This window comes from Gobio gobio (genome assembly GCF_949357685.1).
Source record: "Gobio gobio genome assembly, chromosome: 1".
NCBI classification, from domain to species: Eukaryota; Metazoa; Chordata; class Actinopteri; order Cypriniformes; family Gobionidae; genus Gobio; species Gobio gobio.
The window spans coordinates 86811205-86831204 of NC_137097.1; the positions used below are offsets into that span (position 1 = coordinate 86811205).

The window sequence follows — 20000 nt, forward strand, 5'->3', positions numbered from 1 at the left end:
ACCTAAAAATGTCCCCACAAGGATGAGGATTTCGGATATTGCTATCTTTGTGGGGACATTTTGTCCCCATAACGTAAGGATTACCAGTCCACACACACACACACACACACACACACACACCTGCCGCAGCATGTGCACATGTTCATCATTATTCGGTGTGTTTATCTCACGGGTCCGTCTGCGGCTGAGTTCAGATCAGACGTTTGATCAGAAAAAGATGGCAACACCTGACACACACACACACACACACACTCACGCAGTAATCTGTGATAATCTGTGATAAAGCTGCTGCTCTCATCAGAGTTTCACACACACACACACACACACACACACACATGTTTGTTTTTGTGAAATGTGAGGACATTCCATAGGCGTAATGGTTTTTATACTGTACAAACCGTATTTTATATCCCCTTACACTGACCCTAAACCTAACCCTCACAGGAGACTGTGCAGTTCACTTTCTGTAAAAAAAATAACTTGTTCTGTATGATTTATAAGCATTTTGAAAAGTGAGGACATGGGGAACGTCCTCATATTTCACCCTCTTTTTGTAATACCTATGTCATACCCATGTCATTATACACATTTGTGTCCTGATATTTCACAAAAACATGCCCACACACACACACACACACACACACACACAGACTCTGATTCAGAGGAGCAGCTCAGTCATGTCATGTCTGTGTGTGGTTCTCTGATGGTCAGATGTTGTGTTGTCCGGTGAGGTGGTGTGGTCAGACTTAACAGTGAACACCCGTTCACACCATCAACCATAACCATAACCATAACTATAACCATAACCATAACTATAACCATAACCATAACCATAACCATAACTATAACCATAACTATAACCATAACCATAACCATAACTATAACCATAACCATAACCATAACTATAACCTTAACCTTAACTATAACCTTAACCATAACTATAACCTTAACCTTAACCATAACTATAACCTTAACCATAACTATAACCTTAACCTTAACCTTAACCATAACTATAACCTTAACCTTAACCATAACCATAACTATAACCTTAACCTTAACCATAACCTTAACCTTAACCTTAACCTTATACATAACTATAACCTTAACCATAACTACAACTACAACTACAACCATAACTATAACCATAGCTATAACCTTAACCATAACTACAACCATAACTCTAACCTTAACCATAACCATAACAATAACTGCAACCATAACTATAACCTTAACCATAACTATAACTACAACCATAACCATAACTATAACCTTAACCATAACCATAACTGCAACCATAACTATAACCTTAACCATAACTATAACTACAACCATAACTATAACCTTAACCATAACTATAACCACAACCATAACTATAACCTTAACCATAACCATAACTACAACCATAACCATAACTATAACTACAACCATAACTATAACCTTAACCATAACCATAACTACAACTACAACCATAACCATAACTATAACTACAACCATAACTACAACCTTAACCATAACCATAACCATAAATATAACCTTAACCATAACTACAACCACAACCATAACTATAACTACAACCATAACTATAACCTTAACCATAACCATAACCATAAATATAACCTTAACCATAACCATAACTATAACTATAACCATAACTATGTCACAATTCACCAGTGAGATTGCCTGTGATCACCACCAGAGGGCACTCCAACCCTGACTGTCATTCCATCAAAGACTACATTTCCCATAATGCTTTGCCCAGACTCATCATCACTCATTGTTTGCACCTGTGTCTCATTACCCCATTACCCCAGTCTATATAAACCATGTTCATCCTGTCATTCACTGCGAAGTCTTGTTTTGTTCAAACTGCATTTCTGAGTGTTACCCTGGTTTCTTGTCTCTTGGTTTTGGATTTCGTGCCTGTTCTGTGGATGACCCGCTAGCCTGTCTCTCCTGTCTTGTTTGCCTTATTGGACTGATTACATGTTATGACCCCTTGCCTGTTTGATGACATCGAGTTTGGATTACCCCATACAAATAAAACTGCATTTGGATCCTCAACCCTTCTGTCTCAGAGCAGTTACGTTACAAACTATGACCTTAACCATAACCATAACCATAACTACAGTATAACCATAACCATAACAACTATAACTATAACCATAACCATAACTATAAATATAGTCATAACCATAACTGTAACTATAGCGATAACCATAACTGTAACCATAACTATAACCTTAACCACAACCATGACCATAACTATAACATAACAACTATAACTATAACTATAGTCATAACCATAACTGTAACTATAGCCATAACCATAACTGTAACCATAACTATAACCTTAACTATAACCATAACTATAACCATAAACATAACAACTATAACCATAACTATAACTATAATATAAATAAATGATTATATAAATAAAGTTGACTTGACTTGATAGTTAGTTATAGTTATGTTGTAGTTATAGTTATGTTAGTTATAGTTATGTTATTGTAATCATTAGCTATAGTTATAGTTATAAGTAGTAATAGTTATGTTATTGTTATAGTTATGTTAGTTATTGTTATCATTAGTTCTATTTAGAGTTATAATTAGTTATAGTTATGTTAGTTATAGTTATCATTAGTTATAGTTATGTTATATATAGTTATCATTAGTTATAGTTATCATTGGTAATAGTTATGTTAAGTATATATGTTATCATTAGTTATAGTTGTTATAGTTATAGTTATCATTAGTTATAGTTATGTTAGTTATCATTATCATTAGTTATAGTTATGTTAGTTATAGTTATTATAGTTATCATTAGTTATAGTTATGTTAGTAATAGTTATCATTAGTTATAGTTATTTTAGTTATAGTCATCATTAATTATAGTTATTTTAGTTATAGTTATCATTAGTAATAGTTATGTTGTAGTTATAGTTATCATTAGTTATAGTTATGCTATAGTTATCATTAGTTATAGTTATGTTATAGTTATCATTGGTTATAGTTATGTTATAAGTAGTTGTAGTTATGTTGTAGTTATAGTTATCATTAGTTATAGTTATCATTGGTTGTAATTATGTTGTAGTTTTAGTTATCATTGGGTATAGTTATGTTGTAAGTACTTGTAGTTATGTTAGTTATAGTTATCATCAGTTATATTATAGTTAGTTATAGTTGTATTATCATTAGTTATAGTTATGTTATAGTTATCATTAGTATCATTAGTGTGCAGATGGTATAGCTCTGGTTATCAGTGTGTGTTGTGTTAGTCTGGTTTGGCGATGTGTAGATGGCCGAGAGCTGAGAGCGGAGCTCAATCTCCTGTAGATTAATAAAGCTGTTGCTTTGGTCAGTAGTTATTGTGTTGAGAGTCATGATGACATTACAGAATTGAGGGTTTCATTCTCTTGCTTTATAAAAATATCTGGCTCTTGTTGTAATGTGTGATTTTTAATTGTAGTAATTAAGTGAATGAAGCATTTATTATATGGCAGAAGAGACAGAAAAGGTGCAGCAGGACTATTCGAAATAATGTTCCTAACTGTCACGTAACACACACACACACACACATGCCTGTGACATACGCCATCCTCTTGCCTTAAGGAGACGTGTGCAGGAATGCCGGAAGCATGGCAGGGACGCAGCGCCTCATTCCCTGTCCTCAGGGAACCAGGGTTACACACATAACCTGAGACGCTCCCTTTCGAAACGGAACTTGTGCTGCGTCCCCTATGGGGAATGGAATAGCCACGCCAGCATGCTGAAGGGATTTCCTAATGGCTGAGCTAAGACTCAAAGGGGTCCTCATCAACAACATCACAGACCAGAGCTTCTCAAGAACGGAAGTCTCAACGGGAGGACTCTATAAAGAGGAAGCCTAACTACGTTCAGGCAAGCGTCCAAGGGTTCTCACAGAGAGCCTAGCACTCAGAACTTCTGTTCAGACAGCCCTGAAGGGTGGAGGTCTAGCAACACTCCACACTAGGGTTAGTAGCCAAGGAGTCTCCCAGAGAGCCTAAAGACCGAGCTCTAGGAGTGGAGGCCTAGCAACACTCCACACTAGGGTTAGTAGCCGAGGAGTCTCCCAGAGAGCCTAAAGACCGAGCTCTAGGAGTGGAGGCCTGGAAACACTCCACACTAGGGTTAGTAGCCGAGGAGTCTCCCAGAGAGCCTAAAGACCGAGCTCTAGGAGTGGAGGCCTGGAAACACTCCACACTAGGGTTAGTAGCCGAGGAGTCTCCCAGAGAGCCTAAAGACGAGCTCTAGGAGTGGACGCCTAGAAACACTCCACACTAGGATTAGTAGCCGAGGAGTCTCCCAGAGAGCCTAAAGACCGAGCTCTAGGAGTGGAGGCCTAGCAACACTCCACACTAGGGTTAGTAGCTGAGGAGTCTCCCAGAGAGCCTAAAGACTGAGCTCTAGGAGTGGAGGCCTAGCAACACTCCACACTAGGGTTAGTAGCCGAGGAGTCTCCCAGAGAGCCTAAAGACCGAGCTCTAGGAGTGGAGGCCTAGCAACACTCCACACTAGGGTTAGTAGCCGAGGAGTCTCCCAGAGAGCCTAAAGACCTGCCGCCTGTCCGAGCTCTAGCGGAGGCCTCAATAGGACAACTCTCTCACTACAGCCCACGCTCAGGACATCTCACAAAGAGCCCACAACTCGCAATGGCAGATGTTATTTGGCCTCTGGGACCCTTGTTTTGGATCCCTTCCCTCAGGTCTCTCCTTCTCCCTCTTCACGCCTCCTCTGCGCTCCGCCTTCTGGTCTTGTCTCCGGCTCTGAGCCAGACCCCTTAAATCTGCGGAGCGCGCCTCCGTCTCTCTAAACTGCCCTGACCAGCGTCCTCTACTGCCTCAGGGTGGAGCCCCTGGCCCTGGCCGTCTTATCATCCGAGCAAACTCGTGCTTCTCGCACTTCCATGCCCATAGGGATTTCCTGGAACGGTGTGTGTTATCACACTCCTGCGGGGCATATGTGGAGTTTCTGCACCAGAGCGCCCTCTGGCTTTAGACGGAGCAGCATTCACAGATCACAGAGCCACTGCCCTGACCAGCTGCACATTACAGAAGCCTTAGCCAAATCAGTTTCATTTAGATTAATCATGCAGCCCTAACACACACACACACACTGAAGCGGGGCAGGTGATTTATTCATCAATCAGTCAGTCTGAACACGTGCGGCCGCTGCGTGATCATGAGTGCCAACACATGATGAACTCAGATTAATCTGATCTAATTACACCATCAGAAATGAAAATAAACCACAACACTTCACACACACACACACACAGATCAGCAGATCGATGGGTTGGTAAACAGATAACACATTAACAGCAGCCCGTCCGCTCACACACTTTGATTATGAGTGTGTGTATTTCTTACTCTGCTCATGTTTCTTTATCCTGTTAATGTTGTAAAAGTACAATAAACAGATGAACAAAAAAACAACAACAACAACTCAATCATTAGCCAGAGGATGTATGATATACCGGATATGTACATCAATGAATGAAACATGATGATGTAACGTCATTTGAATCAAACTCACTGAGACTGACCAGTTCCTTTTCCATCATTTCATTATACACATGTGCTTTACTTTAGGAAACGTCTCAGATGTGTATTAACAGTAATCTCTGTTGTGTAGAGGAGGCTCAGAATGAGATCTGGAGCCCAATCTCAGGGTGTAAACATGACTGTAGAAAGATGGCAGCATCATTATTGTATTCTCACTCAGAGATTGGTGGATCTATTAGTGAAATCTGTTGACTTTATCAATCTGTGTGTCATTATATGCCAACGGTGAGCGCTCAAACATGGGGGATAAGCACTTCTACTGTGTCTTTGACTCAAGTTTGCTCGTCTGTAACTCCAGAAGTGTTAAAGATATCTGAATATCCTTCTAGATTCTGGCTCTTAATGACTTTTTCTGTTGGTTTCTTCATTTTAAAGGCCATCGATGGCTCAGTCCCAGAGATATGAGGATCTCAACGTGGCTCCAGGAGTAAAACGGTAATATTTTCACTGGTCAAAACCCTAATGTGGGTCTCTTTGCACATAGATGATGATAGTTTTGTTCTTTTAAAGAGGAACATCTGAAGAACAAATAATGTTGAAACTGGAAATGTATCTTGCTTCCCTCTATCAAAACAATTGCACAGAACAGACCTTCTGATTGCCATAAACGCTCTCAAAAGTGTATTTATAAGAATCTATATTTGGAAGAAGGGATTTTGTTCATTTTATCAGCGTTTGAAGCCAGCAAGAGTTCAAAATATCGTAACTACACATTACCACATTGACATCCCTTCATCTCTGGGATTGAACCATACAGGGTCTTAAAATAAGATTCCAAGAGTTACAAAGAAACAGCAGAAGTGCTTATTCCCCATGTTTGAGCGCTCACCTTTGGCATATAATGACACACAGATTGATAAAGTCAACAGATTTCACTAATAGATCTACCAATCTCTGTGTGAGAATACAATAATGATGCTGCCATCTTTCTACAGTCATGTTTAACCCCTGAGATTGGGCTCCAGATCTCATTCTGAGCCTCCTCTACACAACAGAGATTACTGTCAATACACATCTGTGACGTTTAATACTCTGGCTTTCTAGCGCATTTATGTAGTTCTGTCACCAGAATAAGAAGTTTTAGCCGGGACCTGTGGTTGAGTTGACACGGACTGACCCAGTTGTGTTTTAATCATCTGAAATGTGCTGTGAATATATAATGCAATTAGCATCAAACACACGAAACACATTTGTATAGGTGCTGAATGAGAGATGAGGTCAACTTACCTGGATCCATTTAGGCTTGGTGGTCATAATACATGTTGTGAGTTATGCTTATATGTGTCATTCCTGTTCTCTTCCGAGTAGCGTTAACATTACTGTGAATGGTTTGTTGTGGAGCTACCGGGAACTAAATTACCTTTATAATGTTTTCTTTTACGTTATTTATAATAAAACGTGACGACTTTGTGTTTTTCTCTCAACTATGTTTGAGATCCACTGACAGCCTTCACTCCTATTGGTTGAAAGTCAAACTTAATTTGCATACAAATCAACTTTTCTTGGACCCGCCCACATCCGTTTGTGATGTCACTGATGTGACACACACACACACACACACACAGTCTTCATCCATGTAATGTGCTCCTGAAATAGCCGAGCTGAAGCTGTAATCTGTGAAAAGCTTCAATCAATCTCATTCCACTGATTACAGTCCGCTGTGTGTGTGTGTGTGTGTATGTTTCTCATCTCATAAACGGCTCTCTCTTATGCTAATTACAGTGACGTGAGTGGCTCCTGCAGAGGGGCGGAGCCTGAGTGAGGCCATCAACTGTATGGAGAGGTCTATTTTAATGGTTGCTATGGAAACTGAGTGGCCGAGAGAAGTGCAGACTCAGATCTCTGAACTGTGTGTCAGTCTCGGCATCACAAACGTGTGCTTTCTGTCTTCAGTGCCAAAGAACCCTAAAACCGTTATTGTGCCATAAACGTTACCTGAACTGAAATAAAGCATTAAATGTTATGAGTCCAACGACATTGGACCCCATTGGCTTCCATTATGTGGAAAGAATCACTGTGTAAGCTCTCCATCTCAGTCTCTCCTGACTATAACCACAGGCTGTCGTGGAGATCATTACAGCTGTTGTGTAACGGCGTACAGTGTGTAGGCGGCACTTCGTCCGAGGGGAGAGTTTATCTCATCCATAATAAACAGCCTGAAGACGCGCGGCGCTCCCATGAAATATTGATCTGATGAGCTGCACTATCCATGTGTGTCACAGACACCGGAGGAACACGGCTCAGGCCTGAAACCCTCACGGGTTGCTCTTCATTCACTGAGAGTCTGTGGGATGTGCTGGAGGAGACTTTACACAGTGCTGGACTCTTGCATTGGCAGTACAAGATCTGGACCAGAAACTGGATGGAAACAGATGCTGTGATGTCATCATTTATTGTTAAAGATGATTAGCATACGGTTTGGACTGGTGATATGGTTCTGTTCTGGGCAGCCTAGCATGGATGAGAGCAGCGATAACCCCCTTATGGGGAACAGAACAGAACCAACATGATGTATTGCAGATAATTCGGGACTTTAGTCTGATTCGAGGGGATTCAGAATGCAAAATCCTGACTGGACGAGAGGAGGAGCTGGGGATGGAGGAGGGTAAATGAGCTCTGGAGAACACGATAGCTGCTGATAGTCCTGAAGGAGCTTACATATGTGTGCTGTGATAGACATTGTATCCCTATAGGTCAGCTGATGCGAGCTTGACCTGCCAGAACTGACGCTACGCTTGATTTCTGGTCCAGATTGCCAACGCAAGAGTCCAGCACTGTGTAAAGTCTCCTCCAGCACATCTGACTCTCTCTGGACTCTTCATGCTCCTCCCAACCATTCTCTCACGGTTTGAGCGGATGAATCTTTACTGGAATATGACCGTGATGTGTCTTCCTACATGGCTGTTTAAGAAATGAAAAGCTACACACTCCATCAGTTAGACTTCGAAGAACTGTGGCCAAACATATAACATGAGAAGTTCAGAGTGAACAATAATAAAGTTCATCATTCCAGCTGTTGGTCTAATTTAGTTTTGGAGAATTGATTAAAGAATGATGTGTAAGAGCATGGGCGTCAGAAGCAAAGACATGTGGGTGGGTCCTCCCCCAGAGCATTTTTACTGGAGTTCATGCTATTTGCAAATAGCCCACCTTGTTTACTAAATGTCTGGTTGACAAGACAACATTACAGAAGACATTGAGTCATTAACAGTGTTAGTGTAGGGGTAAGACCTGAGGTTTCCAATCCGCCTTTTGCCACTCTTCTCCCTTCTCCCATCACATATCAGATCAGATCAGTAAGGCATTTATTTTCAATAAAAATGAAGATAATATTCAACAAGTGGAAATAAAGCGTCTAATGTGTGTTTAATAATAGTGTTTATGGGTTAGGGGTGAACAGACATGCGCTGAATTGAGACAGTAAAAGTCGGCGGGTCCGATATCATTGGTCTTAAAAGGTCCCGCACACATACAATAGTTCCGACGCCCATGTGTAAGAGAGATTGCCACAAACCACAGGCCTTGGTTAATGTAAATTTATTTTTTCTCACAGGTTTTTCTCTCCTCCATCATGTCCATCTGCGTTTACCGTGGCTTAGCTCCACCCACTCAGGAAAAACAGGCATGGCTGTGTCCGCCGGCCCCGCCCTCATTCCACTGGCCCCGCCCCTCGCTCTACCAGCTGTTTGCCGTGTGCCTGCTGCTGCTTCTGCCGGCGGCCGTCCAATCGCGGCGCGATCGGGGCGGAGGGGGCGTGTCCCACTACATCCCATCGTCGGTGGCTCAGTTCCCGCCCATATCCAAGTATCTGCAGGGCCTGAGCATCGCCGTGGTGCTGGTGGGGAACTCTAGTGAGGTGGCGCTCGCCGGCACCCGCGACAAAGACGACTTCAGCCACATGCCGCTGGCGCCCAATGTGGAGATGATCACCATGAACGAGACGGACCCCAAGAGCATCATCAAGAGCATCTGCGACCTGATGACGGAGCACTGGCTGCAGGGCGTGGTGTTCGGAGACGACACCGACCAGGAGGCCATCGCACAGATCCTGGACTTCATCTCGGCGCAGACGCACATCCCCATCCTGGGCGTGAAGGGAGGCTCCTCCATGATCATGGCCGCAAAGGTAAAACTTTACTTCCCTATAGTGACGGACAAGAGCAAATGTAGGGCGGGGCTTGATTGTGTCTGTGGGGAATTGATTGGATGGTTGTGGTTTGCTATTGGTGGATCTCATGTGAGTGACAGGTGACCCCACCCTCGTCATCAGAAAAGAGATGATGTTATTCTGATTCAAGATTATTAACACAATAATGATCAATCATTTAGAATAAACACTGCAATATTCCTCAGAAGTTGTGCTCTATTGTGCCGTATATCCGTGTGAAACGCCTCTAGAACAAGAAGAAATGTGGGGCGGAGCTTGATTGTGTCTGTGGGGAATTGATTGGATGGTTGTGGTTTGCTATTGTCCGTGGGGAATTGATTGGATGGTTGTGGTTTGCTATTGATGGACAGGTGGCCCCGCCCTCATCATCAGAGAAGAGATGACATTATTCTGATTCAAGTTTATTAACACAATAATGATAAATCATTTAGAATAAACACTGCAATATTCCAGAGAAGTTGGGCTCTAATGTGCCGTATATCGAGTGAAGCGCTTCTCAAACAAGAACAAATGTGGGGCGGAGCTTGATTGTGTCTGTGGGGAACTGATTGGATGGTTGTGGTTTGCTATTGGTGGATCTCATGTGAGTGACAGGTTGCCCCGCCCTCGTCATCAGAGAAGAGATGAAGCTATTCTGATTCAAGATTATTAACACAATAATGATCAATCATTTAGAATAAACACTGCAATATTCCTCAGAAGTTGTGCTCTATTGTGCCATATATCCGTGTGAAACGCCTCTTGAACAAGAACAAATGTGGGGCGGAGCTTGATTGTGTCTGTGGGGAATTGATTGGATGGTTGTGGTTTGCTATTGGTGGATCTCATGTGAGTGACAGGTTGCCCCGCCCTCATCATCAGAGAAGAGATGAAGTTATTCTGATTCAAGGATATTAACCCAATAATGATCAATCATTTAGAATAAACACTAAAATATTCCACAGAAGTTGTGCTCTATTGTGCCGTATATCGAGTGAAGCGCTTCTCAAACAAGAACAAATGTAGGGCGGAGCTTGATTTTGTCCGTGGGTTGTTGATGGATGGTTGTGGTTTGCTATTGGTGGACAGGTTGCCCCGCCCTCGTCATCAGAGAAGAGATGAAGCATGATAAATCATTTACAATAAACACTGCAATGTTCCATCAGAAAACTGCCGATTTTGATTACATGGTGACTTGCATTCTGAAGAGGGCAGCACAGATGCATGATGGGGGAAGGTGTGTGTGTGTGTCAAGTCAAGTCAAGTCAAGTCAACTTTATTTATATAGCGCTTTTAACAATGTAGATTGTTTCAAAGCAGCTTTACAGTGTTAAACAGGAAAATAATGCAGCATAATTTTATTCAGCTGTATAGCCATTCTGGAAAAATTTCAAGTATCATACAGTGACAGTGTGGGCTTTAGATCAATAATTTGATCAGTAATTTAGTTTAAATGGTTAATTTAGTTTATTATTTAGATGTATTTCGATGTTTAGTTGAAAAATTTAGTGTCCCCAACTGAGCACGCCAAGCCAGAGGCAACAGTGGCAAGGAAACCAAAACCCCATTAGGTGACCTAATGGAGAAAAATAAACCTTGGGAGAAACCAGGCTCAGTCGGGGGGGCAGTTCTCCTCTGGCCAATTAACAAACAGCGTATTATTATTATTATTCTGGCAGTTTTACAGCTCGGAGGTCATAATAGATCAGAATATTCGAGGGACCGGGGGCAACATGCTGGAGACGGGTTTATTGAGGATGATGTTGATTAAATAATTATTAAAGTGCAATATTCGAATGATCGGAGGCAACACGCAGGAGACGGGTTTATTGAGATGCCGTGTCGATGAGGCAGTTTCAGGGGGAGTCTAATCACGGTCTCCCAGACACTTCGGGGTCCTGTGTTGGTCTTCTCTGGGCGCAGGTCCACCATCTGATCTGGATACGGCCCGGATCCGGCTGACTGCAGTAAACCTCGGGATAAAACAGAGAGACTAACATTAGCCTAGATGCCATTCTTCTGATGATGTAACGAGTACATCAGTTGTTATGGGAAGTGTTCCCGGTTCCGGCTGACCTAGTTAATGCAGCCTAACAATCATTTCATTGAAAAAGTGTTTTATGTGTATGCCACAGTAAAGAGATGTGTTTTTAGTCTAGATTTAAACTGACAGAGTGTGTCTGCTTCCCGAACAATGTTAGGAAGACTGTTCCAGAGTTTAGGTGCTAAATAGGAAAACGATCGACCGCCTGCAGTTGATTTGGATATTCTCGGTATGATCAACTGGCCAGAATTTTGAGACCGCAGTAGACGTGATGGAGTATAATATGTTAAGAGCTCGCTCAAGTATTGGGGAGCTAAACCATTTAGTGCTTTGTAAGTAATAAGTAAGATTTTAAAATGTATGCGATGTTTAATAGGCAGCCAGTGCAGTGTTGACAGAACTGGGCTAATATGGTCATACTTCCTGGTTCTAGTAAGAACTCGAGCTGCTGCGTTTTGGATCAGCTGGAGTTTATTTATTAAGCGAGCAGGGCAACCACCCAGTAGAGCATTACAATAATCTAACCTTGAGGTCATGAACGCATGAACTAACTGTTCAGCATTTTGCATTGAGAGCATGTGCCATAATTTAGATATATTTTTAAGATGGTAGAAAGCAGTTTTACAGATGCTAGAAACGTGGCTTTCAAACGAAAGATTGGTATCAAAGAGCACACCCAGGTGTGTGTGTGTGAGGATGATGATGATGAGCCGACAGACACACTCAGAAAGCGATCGGGTCCTCGACGTAAGCGCTGTGAGTCAGATCTGTGCCCACGCACTTTAAACGCCTGTGAAATTAAACGTCTCTCAAAACACGCGGATGAAGATGAAGATGAAGAGCGGCCCACGCTCAGCCGTCCAGCGGCTCAACCTCTACAGTGTTAATGCTGCAGAACTCAACCCTTCTGTAAGCAGCTCCGCAGAAGACAATGGGGAGGTTATTCAGCTCAGCGCTGATTCTCCACCGTTCACTCGCCCTCTCAGCACTGCACAAACCTGATTACCTTCTTCAGTCGAGCTATTCTGAGAAATCTCTGTGTTATTAAAGTCAATGGGGTCCAATGTTGTTCTCTTCAAAACATCCGGAAAGACTTGAGGAATGGCCCCTTTTTTGGGGATGTACCGTCCCTTTAAGCCCTCCAGGCTGGTTTATGAGGGTTTTCTTCTGTGAAGACGGACCACATGAAGCCAGTGATCTTCTGTACCGACAGACAGGAGGTCAGAGGTCAGACTGGACGACCTTCAGCCCAGAGAGAGAGAGCGAGAGTCTCACCTGTTTATCCATCTCTCTCTGGCCTGGTTTAGATAGTGTCATGTGTGCTCCGCTTTAAAGACCAGAGAACTAGGACACATATTTAGGGCTCCTTCTCTCTCTCTCTCTCTCTCTCTCTCTCTCTCTCTCTCTCTCTCTCTCTCTCTCTCTCTCTCTCTCTGCTCGTCTCCACATCTCTCCGTCTGTTTGTCCTTCCTCCGTCCTGCTCTCTGTTCCTGCTGTCTGCTGATCATCACAGAGAGAGAGAGAGAGAGACGCTGAATGAGAGTACGAGTTGAGCTCAGTCAATTACCCAGAGTTCTGTGCCAAGATGCCTGCTGTCAGGATGCCACAATCTGTTACACACACACACACACAGCAGTCATTGAGCAGAGGAAGTCATGTGACCGCTCCTGAAGTTGTTGTCGTGTGTGTATGTTGTGTGGTTGTGAACCGCAGCATCTCACGGTCACCTTCAGCACCTCAGCGTTTAGAGTTATGGGTGAGTTCACACAGAAAGCAGAGCCTGAACCTCTTTCACCTCGAGCAGTTTCTAGACACGAGCGCAGTCGTCTAGTGTTTACATAGACAAACAATGACCCAGAGTCTCGACGCGTGAACAAAACTTCAGCTCCTGCCATCCAATAAGTCAAGTCAACTTTATTTATATAGCGCTTTTAACAATGTAGATTGTTTCAGAGCAGCTTTACAGTGTTAAACAGGAAAATAATGCAACAGAATTTGATTCGGCCGTACAGCCGCTCTGGAGAAAACGGTGATGTCATCAGTTCATTTCAATTATCATACAGTGACAGTGTGGGCTTTAGATCAGTAATTTAGTTTATATGGTTAATTTAGTTAACTAATTGGATTAATATTCTTATTTAGTTGAAAATTTGTGTCCCCAACTGAGCAAGCCAAGCCAGAGGCGATGTGTGTTAAAGGTCCCATGGCATGAAATGTTCATTTTATGAGGTTTTTCAACATTAATATGAGTTCCCCTAGCCTGAATATTGTACCCAAGTGGCTAGACATTTTGATTGGTGTAAACTGAGTTCTGGCTCTTTCTCTGCCTTTGAGAAAATGACAACAGAATTTTCCTGTTATGACATCATAACAGGAACTGTTTCCTCCCTTTCCTCCGCCCAGAGAATGTGGCACGCCCATGCGAGCGCCATATTTGTCCTGGAGAGATCATGGCTTGTGAACGAGTGAACGCTGGCAGTTTCTCAGTGTTTGGATGTACAAAGGAAAACAGAAGTCTTTTCTCAGTTCCTCCTGATCTGTGATCAGAACTCTCAGATACAAACACAATAAACTCACGGCGCTGACAGCGCTCTCACAACTCAGCACAATATCCCGTTGTTAGCAATCGCTCCGTCTCTGGTCCATTGATGTCCAGTTCGCGAACGAATCGTTCTTTTGAACCGGATCTTTTTAGTGAACCGGTCGAACCAGTTCACCAAATCGGACTGAATTCTTCTAAACGGTTTGCGTCTCGAGTCAGCGCTGATCCATCATTTACTAAAGTTACTAACTTTCTGACATGAGTGACAGTCCCTCCGACTAGAAATAAACTAATAACCTTCATGAAGTATATGCTAGTAACTACAACAGTTCACTAAACTGAGACGTGCTGAGAGAACTGATGAGAAGTGACATCCGTCTCTCTGACGTGCCTCGTAGACCTCGTTAAACCACGCCCCCTCCGCTCATTTCAAATGCAAAGATGTCAGCCAATCACAACAGTGGGCGTTTTTTACGGAAGTCTCACAGCGGACACGCCCCTTGAAACAGGGCATTCAGCCAGAGGGCAAACATCAGTATAGAAAAAATGCCTTTTATTTCTAAATTATGACATTTTATGATGTAAAAATCATACTAACAATATAAGTACACCTCAGAATACATTATAAAATAAAATAAATCCATGCCATGGGACCTTTAATGTGTTAAGAGCTCGCTCCAGTACTGGAGCTAAACCATTTAGTGCTTTGTAAGTAATAAGCAAGATTTTAAAATGTATGCGATGTTTAATAGAGAGCTAGTGCAGTGTTGACAGATCTGGACTAATATGGTCACACTTCCTGGTTCTAGTAAGAACTCGAGCTGCTGCGTTTTGGACCAGCTGGAGTTTATTTATTAAGCGAGCAGGGCAACCACCCAGTAGAGCATTACAATAATCTACAGCTCATGAACGACTCAACTCACTGTCACTGAGAGCAGGAGCCATAATGTAGATATATTTTTAAGATGGTAGAATGCAGTTTTACAGATGCTAGAAACGTGGCTTTCAAATGAGAGATTGATATCAAAGAGCACACCCCAGTAAAAGATATTGTTCTGTTTATTCTCAGTTCTGTCTCTTTAAAGGATGAGTTCACTTCAGAATGAACAATTCCTGATGATTTGGGGCGGCAGTGGCTCAGTGGTTCATGTAGGTTGTCTACAAACTGGAAGGTTGGTGGTTCGATCCCCGGTTCCAGAAATGAAGTTTTTTGAGGAAAACATTCCAGGATTTTTCAGCACATAATGGACTTCAGTGGGAACCATCGGCTGAAGGTCCAAATCAATGCAGCTTCAGAGGAAGGGCTTCAGAGGCTCTGCTGTTCTTTCACACGGTTCGAATGATTTCCTTTCTGATGTACAGGCCCTAGCGTGCGCTCTAGGGGAGTTGAGCTCGTGCAGGGGATTGTGGGATTGACAGCGGACCCGAGAAAGTGATGAAACGCTCAACTTTATGCAAATGAGGAGCAGAAAACGCTGGGCTTCAGCAAATAAGTGTGAGCTTCAGGCAGTGATGTCTGTCCTGAGCAATGGAGTTCCTGCCGGATTTACACACGGGAGGCTTTACAGCCGTTATCAGTGCGCAGAAATCTGGACACGTTCAGGAGAGAGTGTGTGTGTGTGTGTGTGTGTGTGTGTGTGTGTGTGTGTGTGTGTGTGTGTGTGTGTGTGTGTGTGTGTGTGTGTGTGTGTGTGTGTGTGTGTGTGTGTGTGTGTGTGTGTGTGTGTGTGTGTGTGTGTGTGTGTGTGTGTGTGTGTGTGTCGGGGTAGTCAGAGAAGCACAGCTGCCAAAGCAGTGTGTAGCCACAGTGTGAAAGCGGAAGAACCGCTCGTGTGTGTGTGAGTGTGTGATGAGTAGCCGTTACACACATCACTCTCCATCTAACATGACTTTATCACCATCATAGAGCACGTTTACATTCACACAATACACTGATAACTCATAGATATCAAAAACTCACACCAATGCACTGATAACTCGTTAATATCAATAACTCACACCACTAACCCAGCAGTAAACCACCGTCATGAGACTTTATTAATAATTCAGATGATTTCCCGGTAATGGCGTCAAACATAATCACTCTGACTCTCTTGTATTGAGGGTTGTGATGTTAAATAAAGCATTAAACTGAAACATGGCTCATAAATTCTCCTCTCACACCGTCACAGAGGCTTGACTTCACATCTCTATCAGTCTTTCCTCCTCCCCTCACCATCACTCGTTACTCTGATGAAGGAAAGCGGCAGAACATTCACACCACACATGCCATATCGTGCACATAAACAAGCTCATATTGTCTGATTGTTTATTAAATGTAGTATTTTCTTGCATAAACATGATCACGTGTGACAGTCATGTGATCACCTGCAGCCAATCCCAGTCTCGTATGGATCAAATACACTTTCTTTAAGTTTACAGATCTGCTTTAGTCACTGACGCCGTCTCTAATGGTCTCGTTAAAATGAGCCAAATGTTTAATTAAAAACGAGAGTTAGAACAAGGTCAGCTATAATTACGCTACAAGGAGAAACTAATTACATGTGCAGGACTTTAATGAGAGAATCCACGATATGTGTGACATTACAAAGCCCAAGAGAGCACGAGCGAGCTGAAGTCTTGTTGAATATGCAACAGTTCTTGAATCTGATTGGCTGAGAGCCTTTCCCCCAGTAAACGTGGTCAGAGCATCTACACAGAGCATCTCAGTTTGTGGAGTATGGACCAGTCAGGGTGCCCATGCTGACCCCTGACCCCCGCCCAAAGCACCAACAGTGGCACGTGAGCATCAGAACTGGACCACGGAGCAATGGAAGAAGGTGGCCTGGTCTGATGAAACGCTTCAGGAATGGTTTGAGGAGCACAACAACGAGTTTGAGGTGTTGACTTGGCCTCCAAATTCCCCAGATCTCAGTCCAATCGAGCATCTGTGGGATGAGCTGAACAAACAAGTCTGATCCATGGAGGCCCCGTCTCGCAACTTACAGGACTTACAGGATCTGCTGCTAACATCTTGGTGCCAGATACCACAGCACACCTTCAGGGGTCTAGAGGAGGCCATGCCTCGACGGGTCAGGGGGAACAACACAATATTAGGTCATAATGTTATGCCTTCTAGGGTTTAAACATGAGATATAATGTATAACATTGTCTTTTGTGGTTAATTTTTGTTCAGTAAGTATTATTTGATGTAAATATGCAGTGTTTGGTGTTGAGAAAGGGTCCGTCAGAGATTGTGATAGTGGAACTCAGTGTCCAGCACTAGAGCCGGTCCTCAGACCGGAGTGTGTGTTAGGGCTGTCCATCTTTAGAAGATGTCGCTCAGATGCAGGTCATACACTCGTTAAGTCCCTTGGGCGTCGACCTGTAAGCGGTGTCATAAGCAGCTCGACCTGTCTGTCTCTCTGCAGGACGACAGCTCCATGTTCTTCCAGTTCGGACCGTCCATCGAGCAGCAGGCGTCCGTCATACTCAATATCATGGAGGAATACGACTGGTACATCTTCTCCATAGTTACCACATACTACCCCGGTTACCAGGACTTTGTCACCAAGGTAACGCCCACTCACACACACACTCACCTTTGGGTTAGTCACAGATATAGCAGCTGCCGGTCTCCTTCAGATCCGCAGCACCATTGAGAACAGTTTCGTGGGCTGGGAGCTGGAGGAGGTGCTGCTGCTGGACATGTCTGTGGACGACGGAGACGCCAAGATCCAGAACCAGATGAAGAAGCTGCAGAGCCCGGTCATCCTGCTCTACTCCACCAAAGAGGAGGCCAACGTGATATTCGAGGTGGCGCACTCCGTGGGCCTGACGGGCTACGGCTACACCTGGATCGTGCCGTCCCTGGTGGCCGGAGACGCCGACCACATCCCGCCGGAGTTCCCCACAGGTGCGTGCTGAGGCGGGGGGGCCGGGGGACGTGCTAGGGCTGTCAAAATTGCTCAAAAATGACGTTCGAATATTCCCTCTTATAAAACACGAATATTCGAACTATTCGAACATCTGGTTGCGCATTGTCAATGACAGGACTAATGAATGCAAAGAGACATAACTACTTGTATAGGTAGTCTATTTAAAGCTCCTGTTCTTCGTGATCCCATTGTTCAAACTTTAGTTAGTGTGTAATGTTGCTGTTAGAGCATAAATAATACCTGTAAAATTATAAAGCTCAAAGTTCAATGCCAAGCGAGATATTTTATTTGACAGAAGTTCCCTTTCAAAGCCTACAGCCAACGGCCGGTTTGTTCTACATCCCTGTACTTCCTGCTTTAATGACGTCAGTAGAGCAGTTTGTCGACTAACCTCCGCCCACAAGAGTACGCGAAAAAGGGGGCGTGGTCTTGTTGCTCCCGCGTGGAGAAGAGGAAGTGTTGCGTTCGGTTGCGTTTGAAGGGACTTCATAGAACAAGGAAATCTATCAAGCCGTTTTTAGGACAGTGAAAACAGCGGTATACAGATCAGTAAATTGTGTGAAAAATACTGTGTTTTTTACACGCGAAACATGAACACATGTTATATTGCACACTGTAAACACAATCAAAGCTTCAAAAAAACAGGAAAAACGGGACCTTTAAATTTAAACATATTTGACAATGTATTACCTTCACACAAACAAGTAAATCAACTAATGGCCAAGACCTCACTCTCTCTCGCCCTCACTCTCTCTCTGCGCATAACGGTTTAAATGAACACACACATTTTGAGAGCTGATCAAGAGTTTTGTGCAAACAATTTAAGGTCGCGACTCTTGTCCCGAATATAGCAGGCTTCATTCAGTGATTGAAACAAATATTAATTGAAGTTTTACAGCATATTATTGAATGCTCCGAGCGAGCTGTGCTGTGGTAAACATGGGACTTTTCCTTGACATGAAACGGTAAATAATTTTATCCTTTTTTTATCCTTTATTCATGCAATATCTCTTCAGTCAGTACCTCGGTTCCATTGCTTGACAGAACTCCTGAAGCCGCCTCATCCACGACACTGATCGCTCTCATGTCCTTACAAATCAACGAGATTCATTTCTCCGTTCTGGCCTCTTGTCGTGTTGCAGACACAGAGCTTGTGGCGGCGATGCAAAGTAAGGCTGGTCCAGTTGCTTATATTTACAAAATGACCCTACAAAAGCATAAACAAGCCTGTTTAATAAAGAAAAGTTCACGAAACGAAGTGAAAACTCACGAAAGTGTTTAGTGAAATTAGGAAACATTTAAGATATCATAAATTGAGTTGTATAAGTTAACGTTACATTTCTACATACATTTTGTTCTCATGTCACAAGTAATATCAAGGTTTATTTTGATCTGTTTTACATGATTCTTCTGTAGTGTGGTTTTCGGTGAAGTGTACTAAAGTAAATATCGTCACCTGTGTACATTAGCCACTTCTTCTCCATGCTTTTCCTGATGGTTTATAGAACAATTACTCAGAGTCGCCCTCTGTCGTTTCAAAGAATAGCACAACGGCGAGCGCGCGGGCGTTTTTTTATTCGAATATTAATTTTCACCTTCGAAATTCGTTTTTTTTTAATTATTCGAATTATATTCGAATTTAGAATATTGGTTGACAGCCCTAGTGCGTGCTGAGGCGGGCGGGGGGGGCAGGGACGTGCGGATCTCTGACGCTTGTGTGTCCGCAGGCATGATCTCCGTGTCCTACGACGAGTGGGATTATGGGCTG

At 43.1% G+C, this 20000-nt stretch overlaps 1 protein-coding gene across 1 annotated transcript in view; it reads left to right on the forward strand.

The window, feature by feature from the left end:
• Positions 1 to 9153: 9153 nt before the first annotated feature.
• The window catches only part of grin2ba (glutamate receptor, ionotropic, N-methyl D-aspartate 2B-a), a gene marked incomplete at both ends in the record, with an annotated part of 43788 nt that continues 32941 nt past the window's right edge, over positions 9154 to 20000 (forward strand). The window contains 4 exons of the mRNA XM_079825414.1: positions 9154 to 9708; positions 17726 to 17869; positions 17940 to 18210; positions 19960 to 20000. The exon at positions 19960 to 20000 is cut by the window's right edge and continues 155 nt beyond it. Of these exons, the coding sequence (XP_079681540.1) occupies positions 9154 to 9708; positions 17726 to 17869; positions 17940 to 18210; positions 19960 to 20000 (1011 nt within the window). The remainder of the gene's footprint in view (positions 9709 to 17725; positions 17870 to 17939; positions 18211 to 19959) is intronic.